This window comes from Talpa europaea, assembly GCF_964194135.1.
Source record: "Talpa europaea genome assembly, chromosome: 4".
NCBI lineage: Eukaryota > Metazoa > Chordata > Mammalia > Eulipotyphla > Talpidae > Talpa > Talpa europaea.
In genome coordinates this window covers 33238524-33260024 of record NC_140070.1, presented here as the reverse complement: position 1 = coordinate 33260024, position 21501 = coordinate 33238524, and the positions used below count along the sequence as shown (strand labels likewise).

The following is a 21501-nucleotide window of genomic DNA, read 5'->3' as shown; positions in this document are numbered from 1 at the left end:
ACTGTAGAGAATACCCAGCCCTAGATATACTGTTTTTCCATATACATACATACCCATGATAGAGTTTATAAATAAGGAAGAGTAAGAGATTAAAAACAATGATCATAAAATAGAACAATTATAAAATAATAAAAGTTAGGTTAATGTGGTAACTCTCCCACCCTCCCACCACATCCCTCTCACTCTCTCGAAATCTTTTTTTTTTTTTAAGATTTATTTATTTATGCATACAAGAACTGGGGTACAGGCCAGAGGTGTGGGGGATGAGAGGATTCACCAGAGGCAGAGTGGGGAGCAGAAAAGGCAGATCTACTGAAATGTACTGCTGAGGGGAGCAGTAGGCGAGTTAGAGAGGTCTGCTGTGCCATGTGGGTCAGCTCCCTGGCCAGGAATCGAACTCATGTGGCAGTGGCTGCAGATAGCTTCATAGTGCTGTGTCTCAACCCCTTGTGCCACCAGGGAGGCCCTTGTCTTGAAATCTTATTGTAATATTTTCAGTACAGTTATATGGGTAACTGAAACCACAAATAAGGGGAGACTACTGTGCTTCTGTACTTGAGGTAGTTAGGCTTAGAGAGGTTTGTTTTGGAGAAAGTAACTGTATTACTTTCTTCAAAGTGTATTGCTTTTCACTGAATACTAAGACAACCCCCACCCCCTGCCCCAAGACTCTCCAGTGTACACATCTCAGTTTCTTCCCTCTGAGTTGGGGCAAAACCAGTGAATATATGATGGAATGTTATTCATGTGATTATATTATATAGTAAAGATGAAGGGCTTTGAAAAAAATGTAATTAAGGTCTATAATCAGTTTATTTTGATTTAATCAAATGGGAGATCATTTTTAGTGGACTTGACCTAATCATGTGAGCCCTTAAAAGGTGGGAAACATCAGAAAGAGTCTCTTTCTTTGTGATCAGTCCTTTATCAGTTGGATGGAATGCAAAGATTTTTTTCCCAGTAAGTGGGTATCTTTCTGTTTTGGTTAATGTCTCTTTTGCTGTGCAGAAGCTTTTCAGGTTGATGTAATCCCAGGTGTTTATCTTTTCCTTGACTTTCTTTGCTTTGGGTGAACATCTTTCAAGATGTTCTGATTTGGGTGACATAAATTGCCATGCTGTGAAAGGTCTTTGTTATGGAACTTAGGGAATTTCTTAGGAGCTGCTAAGATTTTGGTAATTTTGCACACAGTGATAATAAAATAATACAATAACAAAGGAAAAAAATAGTTTGGTAGTTTTAGTCTTTTTACTTAAGACATCCTAAAGAATCCATGACATTTATTCATTGTGATTTTGTTAAAGGCCTTGCCTATTATGAGTCCACACTCAGAATCTAGAACTAGTATATTTTTATTGTATTATCCATTTATTACCTTCTTTCACAGAGCTCTTTCCTGGTTTACACTTCTATAACTCTCCCCTCTTCTTATTTTATGTTTTATGGTGGAAATGACTGAAAATGAAAGCAAAAGGAGGAATAACCATATGAACATTACCTTTCATTTTCATTCTTTCTCTTGCAAGCTTTCTAGGAAATCTTTTGAATTCTGTAATAGAGATACAAGCAAAAGAAACAGAATATATTAAGGAAATGAAAGATTATGAAATAAAATGGAGTTTTAATTAAAATATATTTCTAATTTTGACAGGTTCAAAAAATGCTCCATTTTCTTGCTATGAAGAAATACATTCTCAAAATGATAGATTTGGGAACTGTGGTCGTAAAGTAGCCGGATATGAAATGTGTTCTTGGAGGTATGCTATACAATTATTAAAGATCCTTTTTATGTTCTAATAATATTCTATTTTTAGTTTTTTCCTCTATGGAACAAAGTCATTTTTTAAAAAAGATTAATTTATTTATCCATACAAGAGCTGCAGGTACAGGCCAGAGATGCAGGGGGTGAGAGTGTTCACCAGAGACAGAGTGAGGAGCAGAAAAGGCAGACTGACTGAAATACACTACTGAGGGGAGCAGCAGGCGAGTTGGGAACATGTGGGTTGTTCCCTGGCCAGCTGGGGATTGAACTGGTGCTGCAGCAGCTGCAGATTGCTTCATAGTGCTGTGCTTAACCCCTTGTGCCACCAGGGAGGCCCTAAGAAAGTCATTTATTACAATGGTATCAAGTATCACATATGTATGGGAGTGAAACTCAAAATAAAATCTGTAGCCCCTATGTCTTTCTTGTGCTGCAGGCTTAAATTTCCATATAATTTTTAAACATTTATTTGTTAATGATCACTGGAGTTCTAAATCCAGTTCAAGGTGGAAACTAGTATTATAGTCATTGCACCTTTCCTCTATGAACCTGATCCTTTTTCTTTACAAAGTTCTACCTTAATTAACTCAGTTGCTTACCCAAGCTAAGGGCTTGCCAGTGTCTATAAAATGATGTTCAATTTCCCCTCTAAAAGAGTCATCTTTTTGATATTTGATCATGAATTTATTTTAAAAAATATTTATTAAGGAATTGCTATGTGTCAGATACAGGACTAGATATTAGTTAGCAGAGCATACATGGTTTATGTACTTATGGAATTGTAGACTGGCAAATATACTTTGTAGTTTTATGTTTTCTTTATTTGCTTATGCTGTTACTATTGTTTAGAAATAACATACTCTGCCTGTTGAAACCTCACTAATTTTAAGATTTGACTCACTCTTGTCTATAATTTTGTACCTAATCCTAAATTAGAATGTGTCCTCATCTGAAATCTCCGTGTATTTCATTTGTGGCACTTTTAATGGATTTTGTATGACCTTTAGTGTTACGCTGTAAGAACCTTGAGGGTAGGTGTCACTGCTCATTCATCTTTCTATCCCTCTACAGAGGAATATAAAATGCTTGAGTGAATAATTTGACAATAAGTATGTAAGTCTTCACAGTGAGTAAATACCACTAGTACCAATGAAAGATAAGCTTATATCATGGCTTTATTTTTTTATTTTAGTTTATTATTTTTTTAAAGATTTATTTATTTATGCGCACAAGAACCGGGGTACACGCCAGAGGTGTGTGGGAGGGTGGTGAGAGGACTCACCCACCAGAGACAAAGTGGGGAGCAGAACAGGCAGATGTACTGAAATACACTGCTGAAGGTAGCAGCAGGCGAGTCAGGAGAGGACTGCTGTGTAGTGTGGGTCACCTCCCTGGCAGGGGATCAAATTTGCGCTGCAGTGGCTGTGGATTACTTCATAGTGCTGCGTCTTAACCCCTTGTGCCACCAGGGAGGCCCCTATGTTTTTTATTTTAAATGCTAGTATTAAAGCATATTTTCTCTAGATATGTTGTCATAAATGGAGAACCATTCTTTATTTTTTTGTTAAAGAAAGCAAATTTAATGCAGTCCTAATCAATACCTGATGTCTAATAATCATATAGTTTTATGATTCCCTTGCAGGAATCTTATGTGTGGAAAATTAGTTTGTACCTACCCTACTCGAATTCCTTTCCAGAAGGAAAATATTTCTGTGATTTATGCTTATATACGAGATACTGTATGTGTAACTATAGACTACAGAGTGCCTGACCGAATTAATGATCCAATGATAGTCCGATCTGGTTCTATTTGTGATACTGGGAGGGTAAGTGATTTAAAATATGTTTTCTTTTTCACTTTTTTTCTCTGAGCTATTTAATTAGTTTTGCTTTCAAATTGACCTTTTTATTTTGAAATCAAGTGTAGATTCACGTACAGTTATAAGAAATAATACAGAGATCTGTGTGCATTTTACCAGTTTCTTCCAGAACTAGAGTACAAGATTACATTTACTGTGTTTACTAATGTTATTCAGGTTTCTCCGTTTTACTTGTTCTCATAAATGTAGTTGTAGTTAGACATGGATCTGCCACCACAGTCAAAATACAAAATTGTTCCATAATGACAAGCATCCCTCTTGTTCCTCTTTTATATTTTAAATGAATTGTCCCAGTTTCCTTTCCCCACCACCATCCTTCATGTCCCTTTCTCATAAACTATCTCTTTTCTCCTTTTAACTGAGATAAATCTTAACTCATTCATTCAAGTCCATTAATTTTTATAAGTAACTTTTGTAATTTGTCTAATCTCCATAGGAATGTCCAATAAATATTTGTCATTTTGACTGCCTTACTACACTAATTCCCTTGAACTCCTTCCATCTTAATGTAAATGGTTCATCTTCCCTTATAGCTGAACAGTATTCCATAGTGTGAATATACCAGATTTAAGTCTTAACCCAAATGTCTATCCATGGGCATTTCTTCAGGTTGCTTCCATGTCCTTCCATGTCCTGTAAACAGTACTGCAATAAACACTGTAGAAATGTAGTTTTTTGAGTTGCTTGTTTCACATTCTTTGGATAGATGCCCAAGAGTATGATTGCTTGGTCATGTGGTATTTCCATATTTAGTTTTGCAAGGCATATCCAGATTGCTTTTCATAATTATTTGCGCTGGTTTACATTCCATCAAAAGTGTAATAGGTGCCTAATTCTCTGTATCATTTCCAGCATTTTTTGGGGGGGTCTTCTTAATACGTGCCATTCTCACAAATGTGAGAGGTTATCTCATTATATGGAAGGGGAGGGAAATGAGGAGGAGTGAGAACAAAGAAGGGAAGGGGAACACAATGTCTGTGGTGGTGGACTATGGGTTTTTTGATGGTAGATACGCTCTGGCAACAGTATCTGAAGTGGGGATTGTACATTTCTATTATGGAAACAATGATGTAAACCAATATTAATTCAATAAAAATGCTAAAAAAAACTCCACAAAAAAAAAACCCTCAAATCAACTGCATCTGTCTTGGTAGAGATGATTTTGAATATTTTTTTCATGTTTCTGTTTACCTTCCAGATACCCTCTTTGGTGAATTGTCTGTTCAGATCTGCTGCCCATTTACAAATTGGGTTGTTTATTTTTCTATTGTTGATTTGTATATGTTTTTAAATACAACTTGGATGTTAATCCCTTGTGTTATGGGACATTAACCCCTTATCTTATTTATGTAATGTGTAAATATTCTCTCTTATTCAATTGGATGCCTTTTTAATATACTTATCTTTTCTTTCACTTTGTAAAACCTTTTTCATTTTCGGTAATCGGTAATTCTTATTGTTTATTTTTGCTTTTATTTCCCTTGCCATAGTTGTTGAGCCTCTAAAGATATCTTTATCACTTATATCATGGAACATATTATAAATGTTTTCTTTTACATATTTTATTGCTGCGAGTTTTATATCTAGATTTATTCCAATTGGAATTTATTTTTGTGCATTGAGAGAATGATTCAATTTCATTCTTTTACATGCGGCCTTAACTTGCCCCAGCACCATTTATTAAAGAGACTCTCTGCATTATATGCTTGTGGCTGCTTTATCATAAAATTAAGCGTTCATATGTATGTAGATTTATTTCTGGGCTTTTGATTCCATTCCATTGATCCATGTGTCTGTCTTTATGCCAATACTATATTGTTTTTTGAATTGTTGTTTTATAGTGGTACAATTCATTTTTTTTTTTTGTTATTGGGATGGAGTGATAACTTCTAAGCTGTTTACATGTAGAATCAGATGCTTGAAACCTGAATCATTTTTTAAAATTTACTAACTTTTAAAAATAGACTTTAATTTGTATAGCAGTTCATATCAACATTTGCAGAAAATACAGGGAATTCCCATATATTCATTACCCCTACACAGTCACAGACTCCTAACACTATCCGCGACCCCACAAAGTGATATATTTGTTGTAATTGAGCAACCTAGATTGAAGCATTGTCAACCAGAGTCCATAGTTTATAGTAGAATTATCTGGAAAATCACAAAATATTTGGAGATCATTCCATACACTTTTTTTTTTTTTTAAAAGTTTTATTTGTTTATTTATTCAAGCACTGGATACAGTCAGAAGCGCGGGAGGGTAAGAGAATTCACCAGAGCCAGAGCAGGGAGCAGAGCAGGCAGAAGGACCAAAGTACACTGCTGAGGGGAGCAGCGGGCGGCAGGAGAGGTCTGCGCGCCATGTGGGACCCTCCTCTGGTGGCCGGGGAGCAGCCGGGGATCGAACCGGCGCTGCAGAGGCTGCGGGCAGCTTCGCAACCCAGCGCTCAACTGCTGCACCACCGGGGAGGCCCCATTCCATACACTTTTAAATAATACGTGTACCATAGGATAAATCTCAAAATAAATATTTAGAACTAAATGAAATTGTAACATAAAAAATTGCAGGATGCAGCACAAGCACACTTAGAAGGAAACTTGTTTTGCTCTGAATGGTTATAATTTTATGTTGTAAAATTACTGATTGTAATGTTAAGATAGCTGGACTCTTCTGACATGAAAAGAATTTATCTGCATTTTTCTTTAGGTTTGTGTGCTTACTCAGTGTGTAGAAGCACGGTGGCTTGAGTATAAAGAGAGAGAGTGTACAAAAAAGTGCAGTGGAAATGGAGTAAGTAAGCACATGATTTGCATTTTCCTATGTGATGTCTATCTTGAACACTTTTTAGCATGGTTCATTAAATTCAGTTTTGAGTTGCTACTATGTACTATATCTAGTTGTATCTAGTGTCAATATAGAGCTAATTGGGTTACTGCATTTGTACTCATATCAGTCTTAGAAAAAACTGAGAAAATAATAAATTTTTATACTTGTTATAATCGTTAAGTTGCTGAAGACTCAACAAATTATAGTTGGGTACTTTTCAGAAGTTGAAAGTATTTCAATAAGTATATTAACCTGTTCATTAATGCAAGATAAGATAATTAAGCTATATTTTGAGTGTCTGAATTATTATGATAATAGGAACCTATTGTTTTCATAGACTTTATTTTGAAAACTATTTTAGGTTTACAGAAAAATTGAGCAGAAAGTACAGAAATTTCCCATAATATTGTTGACCCCAATAGGCACACTTTTCCCCCACCCCCATCGTGTAACAGAGTGGTATATTTGTTATCATTTTTAAATCCACATTGACTCATCATCACCCAAAATCTATAATTAACATTAGGATTCACTTGTGGTGTGTTGTACATTATGTGGGTTTGACAAATATATAATGACAAGTATTTATGCTTATTATTATGATACAGAGTAGTTTCACTTCTTTAAAAATCATTGTGCTCTGCCTGTTTATTCATCCATCCTTTCCATCCCTGAAACCATTGATTTTTTTAGCCATTTTCATAGTTTTGCCTTTTCAGAATATTAGGTAATTGTAATCATATAAAGTGTAGCCTTTTCAGATTGGTTTCTTTTACTGAGTATTTGAAGTTCTCTCAATTCTTTTTTTTTAAAAAAGATTTATTTATTTATGCATACAAGAGCTGGGGCACAGGCCAGAGATGCTGGGGGTGAGAGGATTCACCAGAGTCAGAGTGGGGAACAGAACAGGCAGACTGACTGAAACACACTGCCGATGGGAGCAGCTGGCGAGACAGCAGAGGTCTGCCTCGCCATGTGGGTTTCTCTCTGGCTGGCCAAGGATCGAACTCATGCTACAGAGGCTGCGGTCTCCCAATTCTTTCATTGACTTGATAGCTCATTTCTTTTTAGTGCTAATGATTCCTTGTTTGGGTGTACCACAAACATTTTTTATTTTGGCTTCTTCATTTGGCAGTTATAAATAAAGCTACTGTAAACACTTAGTGGGGGGATTTCGTATGAACATAAGTTTTCAGTTTTTATGGTAAATATCAAGGAATGTGATTCTTGTATCGTATGGTAAGAGTATGCATTGTTTTGTATGAAACCATCGAACTATCTCCCAATAGGGACATTATCATCAGTAGTCCTGTTGCTCCTTATGCTTACCAGCATTTGGGGTAGTCACTATTCTGGATTTGGGCCATTTTAATGGCTATGTAGTGTTACTTCATTATTGCTTTGGAGAGGTGTCTATTGAAGTATTTTGTATATTTTTTAAAATTTTGTTCATCTTATTGTTGAGCACTAAGGTTTACATTCTCCTCATATGTGTGTTACACTCTCACCATCAAAGAAACCATAATCCTTTATCATAGGCCATTAAACTCACTTACCCCATTGTCCCTCCCTCTCCTTCCCTTCTAGTAGCCTCAATTCTGCAGTCACATTTCTAGAGTTTGTTTTGAGAGTTCCTTTTTTTCTCCTCTGTATCCCACTCTGTATCCTAGTGAAATCATCCGGTATTTGATTTTTTCCTTCTGACATTTCACTTACTACAATCCTCTCCAGTTTCATTCATGTGGTTACAAATGGTAAGAGTTTATATTTTTTTTAATAGCCGAGTAGTTTTCATAACTTGGCTATTGTAAATAATGCTGCAGTGAACATAGGAGTGTATATATCATTTCACATTATTGTTCTTACATTCTTTTGTTAGATATCTAGGAGTGGAATTATTCTGTCATATCATGAAAACATTTAAAAAGTAAACTTAATGTAGCCTAAATGGGGGATGATGGCATCAAAGGAGGTTCCTTGCTTCACTCCCAGGAGGATAATCTAAAATGGTCCAGAAGGGCACTGGACTGAGAGGATCTTGTGACTTCAGGCAAATGTGGAGCAACTCTTGCACATTGGAGACCAATAATGACCAGAGTAGAAGGGATAGTGATGAAATTCAACTCTTTACAGCAAAAAGTGTAAAGAGCCACCTAGAGATTGTGGCCTTGGTAGGAGCCTGCCATGCAAACCTTAGAACTGTCCTCCCAAGTTAGGCCAGAAACCCTGGGGAGAGTAGAAATTATTAATGTGGAGGCACGTCAGTAACTTTGAGGATATATGTCTGGAGGTACATGGGTATCATAGACTGGCAGAGTCCCTAGAGAAGAAGACAGTACACAGAAGAGCATTACCTATTCCCAAGCTCTCAGTCTTGAGCTGAACCTTTGAAGTGTTGTGGAAAGCCTGTTCTACGACTGTAGAGACACAGGTTCTGGAAACTCAGAAACTATCAGCGTTACCACAAACACAAGCCACCTTCCCACACTATGTTTATTATTCACTGGGCCCATATACTCACTTAACAGATGCAATTAATTTCTTCCTAACATATAGTGCCATACTGTGAAAAAGTGGAAGTTCTTCTGTACCCTTAGGAAATTAGATTAGATAGCAACCTGGAAAATTATAACATGTGGAGGTGGACCAAAAAAAACCAACAAAAAACCAAAAAACCAAAACCACTCCCCCCCCCCCCCCCCAAAAAAAAGAACAACACATGTTATCTGAATCCTCAGGGGATATTTCAATAGAGACAGAACAAATCACCAGAATCCAACATCAAAGACATGGAAGATCTTTTCTTCCTACCAGATAAAGAGTTTAAATTTGCCATGACAAAAAAAAAAAAAAAAAACATTGGAAGAAAACACAGAAAAACAGATCAGAGTATATACAAGAAAACACAGAAAAAGGAATGTCCTGAGAAATATAATTAATGAGCAGAAGGTAGAAATTTAAGATTTATAGAAGAAAATAATGGAGATGTGGGATGTAAAAAAGCTCTGGAGAAAGCTATGGAGGTAGAATACATCAAATGAAATATCAAATCAGTGGCCTTGAAGCTGGTCTATTACAAAGAATCCAAGAGGAAGAAGAAGAAAATATGATTAAGAAAAACCAGAGCACTGAGAATTTTCTGACTGAACTAAGGCAATATAAGAAAATTAAAAAATACTTTGAGACAAACAATAATGAAGACACAGCTTTTCAGCATTTAAGGGACAGACACAGCAAAAATAGAACTAATTGGAAAGTGTATACTAATATGGGCCCACATCAAGAAAGAAGAAAATTCCCAAATAAATAACCTACTCATTCATCTTAGGGAACTAGAAAAAGAACAAAAAACCCAAAGTGATAGAAGGAAAAAAATGATAGACATAAGAGTAAAAATAAGTGAAATAGAAATCAAAAGAACAAACACAAAGCAGGTTCTTTGAAAAATCAAATTGACAAACTTCTAGATAGGTCATAAAGAAAAGAAGGGAGAAAACACAAATAAACATAGTCAGAAATGAGAGAATTTACAGTAGACATTGAAGAAATACAGAGGATCACAAGAGATTGCTATAAACATCTCTGCCAGTTTGTTGAAAACCTAGAAAAAATAGACAAGTTCTCAGAATACACAACTTTATGAGACTGAATCAGGAAGAAATATAAAGCTGGAACATACCAGTAACAAGTAAGGAAATTGAAGTAGTAATCAAAAGTCCCCCCAACAATAAAATCCAGGACCAGATTGTTTCTATAGTGAGTTCTACCAAGCCTTCAAGATGAACTTGAGAAAGCTGCCGCGGACCAGCACAGCAGTAGGCAATGAGGCCGTCTCAGGGTTGAGAGACTGCGCAGGGTGGTCAGGGATTCGGTTAAAGAAATGACAAACAGACACACTTCAAGAGAGAGTGTAAATCTGAGTGCATCTTTATTAAGCTAGTGGTCAGTATATATATGTTTTTCTAAAAGCATCAAAGAGATCAGTTTGCTCATAAATTTAGCTTAATTGACAGGGCAGTGATTTATGTCCGAAGTTACATCTAGCCTCATTCCTAATTGGACAGGCTATAAATTCTTTTTACTGTTTTATATAATTATTTTCTAGTTGCACTAACTATCATAATTAATTGTCATGGGTGAATTTATTTTATAATGCAGTTAATATCAAAGGTACTAAAGTTAAGCACATAATAGAAAGATTATTAAACTAACAATTCTATTATAACACAGTGTTTAGTAATGTTTCATTTGCATTAACCTAATTATTAAATTAGGTATGTTTTTTAATTAGCAATCAATGACCAGAAAAAGGAAAGATTTTAGAAAGACAGTTGTAGCAGAATAAAGTTTATGGGCCTTGAGAAAGCGAGATAAGGTTCCAAGTGGTCAGCATTTCTTTTAATCATCTTTGTGGCAGCTTCTGGTGGTCGTTATCTCTTGGCAGGCATTCGGCTTCTCTGCATCTTAGGGAGTTTGCTGTTCTCCCCCTGCGCGCATGGTTCCTTGCCCACGCCGGACCTCAGGGACCATGGCAACAGCCATTAGCCCTGAGGGTCACTGCAGGGGGGGGTGCAGCAGAAAGCTATGAAAGAATATTAATTTTTTTCAAACTCCCCCCCCCCTAAATTAAGAGGGAACACTTCTAAATAGATTTTATGAGACCAATATTACCCTCACTAAAGCCAAAGACAACACACGCACGCAAAAACTACCAACCAATTTCTCTGGTGTATACATAGATGCAAAAATCTTCAAAAAATCTTAGCAAACTGAATTGAACAATGCATTTAAAGAGTCATACACCATGACCAAGTGCAATTTATTACACTGACACAAGGATATTTCAACTACAGAAAAACTAACATAATTCACCATCAACAAAAAGGAAGATAAAAATCTTATCAATAGATGCCAAGAAAGCATTTGATAAGATTCAACATTTATGATGCAAAAAATGGATAGATAGAACATAAAATACAATAATTAAGACCATATATTCAAACACTGCTAACATCATTCTCACTGGTGAAAAACAGAAAGCTTTGCATTAAGATCTGGTACAAGACAAAGTTGTCGACTCTCATTACTACTCTTCAACATAGCTTTTAAAGTCCTAGCTAGAGCAATCATTTTAAAAAAATATTTATTTTTATTTATTTATGCATACAGGAACTTGGGTGTAGGCCATAGGTGTGGGGAGTGAGAGGATTCGTCATAGATGGAGTGGGGGAGCAGAACAGGTGCATCTACTCAGTACACTTTTGGTGAAAGAAAAGCTTTTTCAATAAATGGTGACAGAAAAAAAGGACAGCCACCTGTAAAAGAATGAAATAAGGGCCTCCCCCCATGGTGCAGTGGGTTGAGCACTGTGCTGTGAAGTTGTCTGCAGCCTCTGCAGCGTGGGTTTGATTCCCAGACAACCAGGGAGATATCCACATGGCATGGCAGAACTCTCCTGCCTTGCCCGCTGCTCCCCTTAGCAGTGTCTTCGGTCTGTCTGCCTGTTTTGCTCCCCACTCTCTGTCTCTGGTGAATTCTCTCACCCTCCTGCACCTCTGACCTGTACCCCAGTTCTTGTATAAATAAATAAATCTTAAAAAAAAAGTTAAACAAGTTTTCTGTCACACACTATATATAAATATGACTCAAATTGGATAAAGGACTTAAATGTAAGATGTGAACTCATAAAATATATAGAAGAAAACATAGGCAAAACATGCCACAATCAATATAGGCTTCTTTGTGGAACTTTATGATGTCTTTGTGGATTCATCTTCAACAACAAGAAAATCAAAAGGGGAAGAAGTCAAACTATCACCATTTGCAGATGATATGATAATATACATACAGAACCCCAAAAACTCCACAGAAAAACAAACTAATCAATCAGTTTAGTAAAGTAGCAGGATACAAAATCAACATACAAAAATCAGTAGCCTTCCTATACACGAACAATAAATCTGAAGAAGAAATCAGGAAAACCATCCCTTTTATTATGGAAACAAAAAAACCTCAAATACTTGGGAATAAACCTAACAAAAGAGGTAAAGGACCTATACAAAGAAAACTATAAAACACTGTTAAAAGAAATAGAAGACACAAAGAAATGGAAAGACATCCCCTGCTCATCGATTGGAAGAGTTAACATTATCAAAATGGCCATCCTTCCAAAAGCAATTTACAGATTCAATGCTATTCCAATAAAAATTTCAATGACATTCTTCAAAGAAATAGAACAAATATTGATGAAATTCATATGAAGCCACCAAAACCCTCAAATAGCCAAAGCGCTCCTGAAAAAAAGAGAAGGGAATGGAGGCATCACATGCCCAGATTTCAAAGTATACTACAAAGCCATAATAATCAAAACTGCATGGTATTGGAACAAGAACAGATACACAGAGCAATGGAACCAAATCTATTTTTGGAATTTGGGTTGTTTCCATAGCTTACCTATTATAAACGGTGCTGCAATAAACATAGGGGTGCTGGTGTCCTTTTGAATTAATGTTTTTGTGCCCTTTGGGTAGATCTGTAGGAGTGGAATTGCTGGATAATATGGAAGCTCCATTTTTAGCAGATTGGTGAACCTCCACACAGCTTTCCATAGTGATTGCACCAGTTTTCACTCCCACAAGCAGTGTAGTATAGTTCCTTTTTCTCCACATCCTCGCTAACATTTGTTGTTGCTAGTTTTTTTAATATTGCCATTCTCACTGAACACAGTTGTTGTTCTCATCTTGCACCCCTTTCATGTTTTTTGACAATTTATCTCTTTTCATATTGTATATTTACTAACAAATTACAGTCACTGTAATTGTATTTTTATTTTCCTTTAGTTAGTATTCTGTTGTTATGTGTTGAACATACCATCCCATTACAGATTTAGAGATTTCTAAGTATAATTGTGTATTTACCTTTATCAGTATATTGTGTATTAACGTGTTTCTTATTACTTATGTATTGTAGAAACAGTCAATTCCTAATGTTATGATATATATGTATGTTCACATATATATCATAACATTAGGAATGTGTATGTACATACATATGTATGTACATACATATATCTAATTCCTTCAGCAAAGACATATATGCAGAAACCTTTGATTAAAAAATAAACAAAAGTAAACAAAATAAAATCTGATTCTGGTCTAAGACAATGTTATGTTCATAAATACCAGTCTGGGTGAGGGTTAAGTCCTCATATGTAAGTGCAATTACTTCAAACTACCACATGATGTCACTAAACTTGAAGATGGAAGGAGCTGTGGACAATCAACTCAGGGAACTTCTCTTAGCTGACTCCAGGTCCCCACAGGAAGGGTCTCATTTTCATTAGAATTTGTGTTTTTGAAATTACACATTAAATATTCAGCTAAATTTTCTTGATGTGAATCATGGGAGCCTCACTTTATACCTTGTTTTTAGTTGTTTCTAGTTATGTGTATGTATGTATTTCTCTGTGTGTGTGCATATTTTAAGCCAAGAAACTAAACATTTGATTTGTAGGATTATATCTCCAAGTAAATCAAACAAATAAAAGTACACTGATGAAATACAAATATAAACTTGATAATTCATCTGATTATTTTCTAGAGAAAATATTTTTAAAATGTTTGTTTACATTTTTAAAAACAATCCTAGGTGTGCAATTCCAAAGAAGAATGTCATTGTTTTCCTGGCTTCGAACCTCCCAATTGTGTAGTACGCAGCAGAGTATCTTCTGAATTGCCTGGAAAGCATGGCAAGTAATGATCTCTTTACATATTCAGTTAATAAAATTCTCAAATTACATATCTTCAATACAACAGTCAGATTTTTGCTACTTCAAAAGATGCTAATATTTATAATAAAATGGTAGATGGGTTTCCCTGAAGAAATGGAAAACAAATATTCACTTTAAATCATGCTGTCTTTTCTAATATTAACTCTCAAATAGAATTGAAACAGTATTTTTAAAATTTCATTTACTGTTACCATTAGTTTTCTCCCTTAGACTTTCTTTCAACCTTTTCACCTTTGTGACTGACCTTTTAATCTCAGCTCTACACAAAAAAAAATGTACTGTGTCTGAAAGTTGTATCCATTACAGAAGGAATGAAAGAAATTGAAGATGTTTTTACTCTGAAGTATCTTATAGTTAAATGAGAAAAATCCATAAATTGCTTCTAGAGACATGACTGAAGGGATGATGGCACAATGTTCTATTTGTATCTTCGGTCTAATTTCAGTTTTGTCATATATTTATTGATTTAACAAATATTTATTGTACTCTTATATATGCAAGGTGTTTTTCTAGGCACTGAGGTGGTACAGTAAACAAAAGCTCCTCTCCTCATGTTGCTTAAAGAGTATGTTTAGCTTGCCACATTCAGTGCTAATTTGTGGCAGAATTAGGGTTAGGAATCAAATTTCCTAATTTTTGTTGTGGTACTCTTTTATATAAATGGCTTCATATATAAAGATAAATACTTATGTCAGTAATCTAGTAGGGAAAAACAAGATAGGCACAAATATGGTGAAATTGTGTGCTAATGTACCTTGCAGTTTACAAATGCAAATTTGCCAGATAATCTTGCAATCATGTAATCCCACATTACATATTGTCAGATCTTTGGGCCCCACTTAAGTGAATTTTTGCTGTAGCTGCTGAGACTTTATTTCTGTTCTTTAGAATGAGTAGTTCTGGTGATAGTCCTAAGTATTGTGATTTATTGTTATTTTTATATGTTCCTTGAATAACAATAAAATTAAGAACATTGTAATTAATTTGCTGCAAACATGAATGTAAGTTAGGTAGCTTAATTATTTTTTAGTCTGATTTTTAAATCTATTTTTATTTTTAGGTTTAATCATGGAAAGAACTTTTGGGAATAACCCATGGCTTCTAATTGTTTCCACTGTTTTACCTGTCCTCATCATAGCAATCATAATAGCTGTCTCATGGAATAGTCTGAAAAAGTGGTTCACCAAGGAAGAGGAATCCATAAGTAGCAAGTAAATTAAATTTGTGTTCTGAAGTTAAACTTTAGTGCTATGGGAATCTAATCATATATAAAGCAATAGCACAGGCAACAATACTTTACATTTTTTAGGGATATTGAGTACTATATCAGTTATCTCATGTAATCTTGTGAGATAGTTGTGATTATTCCTATTTTAAAGATGCAGAAATTTGAGAGTGTAGTTTAAATAACTTGCTATAGTCATTGCTAGGCAATTTATCCATATCTATTGCTTTCAGATTCCCTACTAGTCCTTAAAATGTAATCAGTTTTCTGAGCACTCTCACAAAGAAGTATTTCAATTTACTTTGCTGTCTCATGTAAGGATAATTTTAAATTTAAAAAATATTCTCTGTGTAAAATCTTCAGAAGGAAAATATAATTTAGCTTATAAAATATTTTTATTAAAATTCGAACACAAAGAATGAGAACAATGACAAACATTCATTTGCACAATACTGGAAATAAATACTTTTGTATTTACAGTTACATTCCCCTTCTAGTGTTATCTCCGTTCCTGCTGAGAACTAGTACTGCACTGGAAGTTGTTGTATATTATATAGTTCTACTTGGCTACATCCATGTGCCATATCTACAATGATCTTATATATATAATTCCTTATATATAATTTTCATCTTCTAATTCTAATTTGTAATGTGGTTTTTATTTTTTATGAGCAGTCTTCTCAGGAATTTATTTTATTAGTAGTTCAGAAAATATAGCTTATTTTGGTTACATTTCTTTTGTATTGTTATTGCTAAGTTTTGCTCTTTTCCTCCTTTCTGCTTTGTTATTTTTTTTTACCTTAGCTCTGTTTTAATTCTAGCTTTCCTGAGTCAAATGCTGTGCTTATTAATTTCAAGCTTTCTTATTTTCTATCATATGCTTTTAAAGTTAAAAATTCCTCCCTTATGTATCATTTCATCCACACATTTACATCTACAGTTTTTGAGGTAGCAGTCAATTCAAAAAAGTAGAAATTTTTGGTATGAATTCTTGTTTAAATCATAAGTAAACTGTGGTCTGTAGTTTCCAATTATATGATTTATTTTTGTTGCTGTAAAAATAATTTTCCATAATCGGAAAGCCTTGGTGCTATGATTTAGACTCTTAAATGTTGGAACCAGTGAGGATCGTAATTTTTAAAATATATTTATTACATTGGGGCCTCCCTGATGGTGCAAGGGGTTGAGACGCAACCTATGAAGCTCCACAGCCACTGCAACACGAGTTTGATCCCCAGCCAGGGAGCTACCCACATGGTGCAGCAGACCTCTCCTGACTCGCCCGTGGTCCCCTCAGAAGTGTATTTCAGTCGATCTGCCTGTTCTGTTCCCTACTCTGTCTTTGGTGAATCCTCTCACCCCCCACACTTCTGGTCTGTACCCCAGTTCATGTATGCATAAATAAATAAATCTTTAAAATATATTTATTACATCATTTTTCATATTTGTACAATGTATGATTTCCCCATGAAATTCCCACCACCATTTCACCGATGCACCATTGCAATAGTCCCTTGTGCTCTTCCCACTCTGTCCTGTTCCTTCTCTTTCCTCCTCCCCTACGGAATGTCTCTGATCTATAGTGGCCTGTTGATTTTGATTTTTACTTTATTATAGTTACTTTTTTTTCCTGATCTTTTATTTGGTTCTTTTTCATTCCTCCTATAATTGAAACCATCCGATATTTTTCTTTTTCTTTCTGTCTTATTTCAATAAATGGTGCTGGGAAAATTGGACTGTTTCATGCATAAGAATGAAGCTAGACCACTACCTCAGGCTATGCACAAAAACCAACTCAAAGTGGATTAAAGAATTAGACATAAGACCTGAAATCATAAAATATATAAAAGAAAATATAGGCAAAAAACTACATGACATACATCTCAATAACATCGTTTAAGACACATCACTTAAAGCAAAAAAAGTGAAGGAAAAGATAAACAACTGGGACTACATCAAATTAAAGATCTTCTGTACAGCAAAAGAGACATTAACTAAAATAAGGAGACACCCAACTGATTGGGAGAAAATTTTTGCACACAATACTAATGACAATGGACTGTTCACAAAGATCTACAAAGAGCTAATGAGACTCAACAAAGACAAAGTAAACCACCAGTCAAAAAATGGGCAGAAGAGCTAAACAGACACTTTCCCAAAGAAGAAATGCAAGTGGCCAACAGGTTTATGAAAATATGTTCAGCATCACTTGTAATCAGGGAAATGCAAATCAAAACCACAATGAGGTGCCACTTTACACCAGTGAGAATGACACATTAAAAAAACAGGAAACAAGAAATGTTGGCGAAGATGTGGAGAAAAAGGAACTTTCATTTCTATACTACTGGTGGGAATGCACACTAGTCCAGCCACTATGGAAAGCTGTGTGAAGGTTCCTCAGTCTGCTAAAAATTGAGTTTCTGTATGATCCAGCAGTTCCACTCCTAGATATTTACCCAAAGGACACAGAAACATTAATTCAAAAGGACACCTGCACCTCTGTGTTTACTATTTATAATAGGTAAGCTTTGGAAACAACCCAAATGCCCAAAAATAGATGACTGGATCAAGAAGATGTGGTATATATACACAATGGAATGTTACTCAGCAATCAAAAAAGATAAACCAATGCCATTCGCAGCAACATGGATGGGGCTGGAAGGGATTATGCTCAGTGAGGATGGCAATATTTAAAAAAAATATAGAGGGCCTCCCCTGGTGGCGCAGCGGTTGAGAGCGGGATTGCGAGGCTGCCCGCAGCCTCTGCAGCGCCAGTTCAATCCCCGGCCACTGGCGAGGGTCCCACAAAAAAAAAAAAAAAAAATGGGTGCTCCAATTATTATAATATAGTATGCTTTTTTTTTTTTTAAGATTTATTTATTTATTTATACAAGCACTGGGTACAGTCAGAAGCGCGGGAGGGTGAGAGAATTCACCAGAGCCGGAGCGGGGAGCAGAACAGACAGAATGGCAAAATACACTGCTGAGGGGAGCAGTGGGCGGCAGGAGGGGTCTGCTGTGCCAAGTGGGACCCTTGCCGGCAGCCAGGGATCGAACCGGCGCTGCAGAGGCTGTGGGCAGCTTCACAGCCCAGTGCGCAACCGCTGCGCCACCGAGGCCCTCTTTGTTTCTTTTTAACAAACTTTTTGATTATGTTGTTTTAAATTATCTTTATACTTACTTTTTTTCCTTGTCTGTTGGTTGATTTATTTTTTGTGTCAGTTGCACTTTCAAAGTAACCTGTGTATCTCTCATTCTTTGTGATTTCCTCATTTCACCAATTCTTCTTCAGTCTTTCTTATAGATTTATGAATTCTACTCTTGTGAAAATCTTTGGAGATTCTAAATATTGTTATATTAAAAGTTCTTTTTTCTTGTTCTTTGAATTTGTTCTTTTGTTGTGGCTTTTAGTGGTTTGTAATCATAGACTCTGCCCATGGTGTCTATGATTTTCCATGAGAATGTATGTATGTTGTTTTATTTTTCTTAAAGAAAAAATATTTAAAACAATTGCTATGCATGATGTCTAGGAATTTATAGGAGTGTGAACTGAGATCCTGACTGTAATTTTTGGAAGCTTGGAATTCCTCCTTGTCTCAGTGATGCATTTCCCCCCTCCCCCATTTAGGTATCTTCATTTCAACGCTGTATTCTTAACCCAATGGTCAGAATTTTTATTATTCCCATGTAATAGGTAGCATGATCCTTCGTGGCTCCCACATTTGGTTAAGTTGCTCATTTAGTTTTCTAACATGCAGAGAAATCTCAACCTCAACTCTTTCTAAGGAAGGGCTATTAAATCTCCAGCCCCAAAGGTTTATCGCTGGTTTGGATTCTCCTGCAGTTGTTAGTTTTAGCTCCTATTTACCATTTGAAATCTCATTTCCTTAAATTTTTTTCTGACTCAGTTATGTGTAGTATGTTTGTGCTATCTTTTTCAGCATTCCCCTATGTGAGGAATGGAAAGGGAAAATTGTCCTGTCAGCTCACTCTGCCAGGTTGTCTAGAAGTCAGTATGGATTGTAATTTACAAAATGTAGCATATGAATAATAATTTAAAAGTTGGGGTATGGAAATCAGAATCAGGCTTTCATCATCAAAACTATATTATGTATTCAGATATATAAGAAAAAGAAAAATAAGTGCCTTCTTGACCCTCTTCTCACTGTGGGATTTAAAATTTGCACTCTCTGAATAAGGTAAATGTGTATATAAGAATGCTGTTTATTTGCATTGTTCAGGGACCTTGGGAATTGTTTTCTTTATTTGTAGCTAGTCTTTTAAAAGAAATAATACTGCTTATAAAATAGCCTGATTTTACTTCATACAGTTGGCAAGATTTCTTAGGACTAACGATATACTATTTTTCCATTTCTTAAAATATCCAGATCAGAAAGCAGCAGTCACACATATACCAGCAGGTAAGTAAATCAGAAGATGTTTTGAGATACATGTTGATAACTAAGAATGCATTAATATCACAGTAAATTTTTAGATATTGTTTCAACAACTACATTTGTAAAATAATGCACTGAAATCCAGGCTACTAACAGGTACTGCTTTGGTTTCTAGTAAATTAGGTTTTTATCCATTTAATAAATGTTTATTGGTACTCTCCTTCAAGGTATAAGAAAATCATTAACTCTATAAGAAATAAGATGGGTATAATTAGTAAAGAACAAAGCTGTATAGTGCCTCAAAATGACCCAACTTGGGTTAAAGTCATGTATTACTTGAATAAAGAAACAAAGAGATCAGTTGGCATGTTCCTGAAATTGTGATAGAGTCTATTTATAAAAATCTATAACAATTTTGGTTTGAGGAGAACTAATTATATTGACCTAACTGTGCTGTTCATTTTGGGGAAGTTCTCTTCAATTATCTCCTTGAATAGTTTTTTGGCTCCTTGGTATCTCTCCCTACCTTCTGGGATACCTATGACTATTGTATTTCCTTTCCTCATAGTTTTGGAAAGTTCTTGAAGTGTTTCTTCATTCTTTTTCCTTTATACTTTTCTTTCCTTTTCTTTTTTGGTTCTTCTTATGCTGTATCCTCAAAGGTACTGATTCATTCTTCCATTTCTTCTATTTTTGTGGTTTTTCCAGAATTCTTGTGCTCCTCCACTAATCTCTGGATATCCTCCACTTCTTTCACTTTCTTCTTTAGGATTCCTTCTCATTACTGAGTTCATTGATTATATTATTATCTCTTCCTGTGTTTTCTCTTAACTCTTTAATTGTTTTCATTATGGACTTTTTGAAGTCTTTATCTGTTAGGTGATATTCTTCCGTGTCCATATTATCAGGTTTTGGAGGTTGACTTTCTTTCTGTGGTGTATTGTGCCCAGAAGGGTCTGCTTGACCATTTGTGTTTTTCTTTTTTCCCATTGTTAGCCTTTGGCTTTGTTCTGTTCATAGTGCCCCTCTACTGCTGGTGCTGGTGGGCATGACATCTTATTTCTCTTGCTGAGACATGGATGTGCCTGCCTATTGTCTGAGCCACTGTGGCTGGTGGCTAGAGGTGTAGGTAAGGCTCTTGTCGTTTTCCCCTCCTCTCTCTTTAGCTGTATCCTTGGTGTAGGCAGGTGGTAGTTCCTGTCACTCTTCCCAGGATGTTGGGGGCTACTGGACTTGGGAGTTGGGGGGTTCCTGCAGTTCCATCTGGGTGCACATCCAGACACTCTTCTATTATGATAGGTGTTGTTCTGAACTGTGATTTGCTCCAGGAGTTCCTGCTTTTCCAGCCCTCTCGGCGTAGTATGAGCTTCAACGTCTCAGCCTGCGGTAGTCTAGTCTCCTGCAGAGCGCCACACCTCCAGACACATGCTGAGGCCAAGTCCACTGGAGGTGCCTGTAGGCTGGGTGGGATGTATTTCTCTGTTGAACTGCTAGGTCTCTCTAGGCATGTCTCAGAAGAATACCAGGATTGAAAGAGAATATGGAGTGAAAAGAGGGATAAGAGGAAAGAGGAGGATGATGCAGAGATGTGAAAGGAATGAAGGTAAGAGAAGAAAGA

At 35.8% G+C, this 21501-nt stretch overlaps 1 protein-coding gene across 1 annotated transcript in view; it reads left to right on the top strand.

Annotated features, from left to right (window-relative positions):
* The window catches only part of LOC311170200 (disintegrin and metalloproteinase domain-containing protein 32-like), a gene marked incomplete at both ends in the record, with an annotated part of 119772 nt that overhangs the window by 76446 nt on the left and 21825 nt on the right, over positions 1-21501 (top strand). The window contains 4 exons of the mRNA XM_084232594.1: positions 1652-1757; positions 3405-3588; positions 6353-6436; positions 21378-21486. Of these exons, the coding sequence (XP_084088720.1) occupies positions 1652-1757; positions 3405-3588; positions 6353-6436; positions 21378-21486 (483 nt within the window). The remainder of the gene's footprint in view (positions 1-1651; positions 1758-3404; positions 3589-6352; positions 6437-21377; positions 21487-21501) is intronic.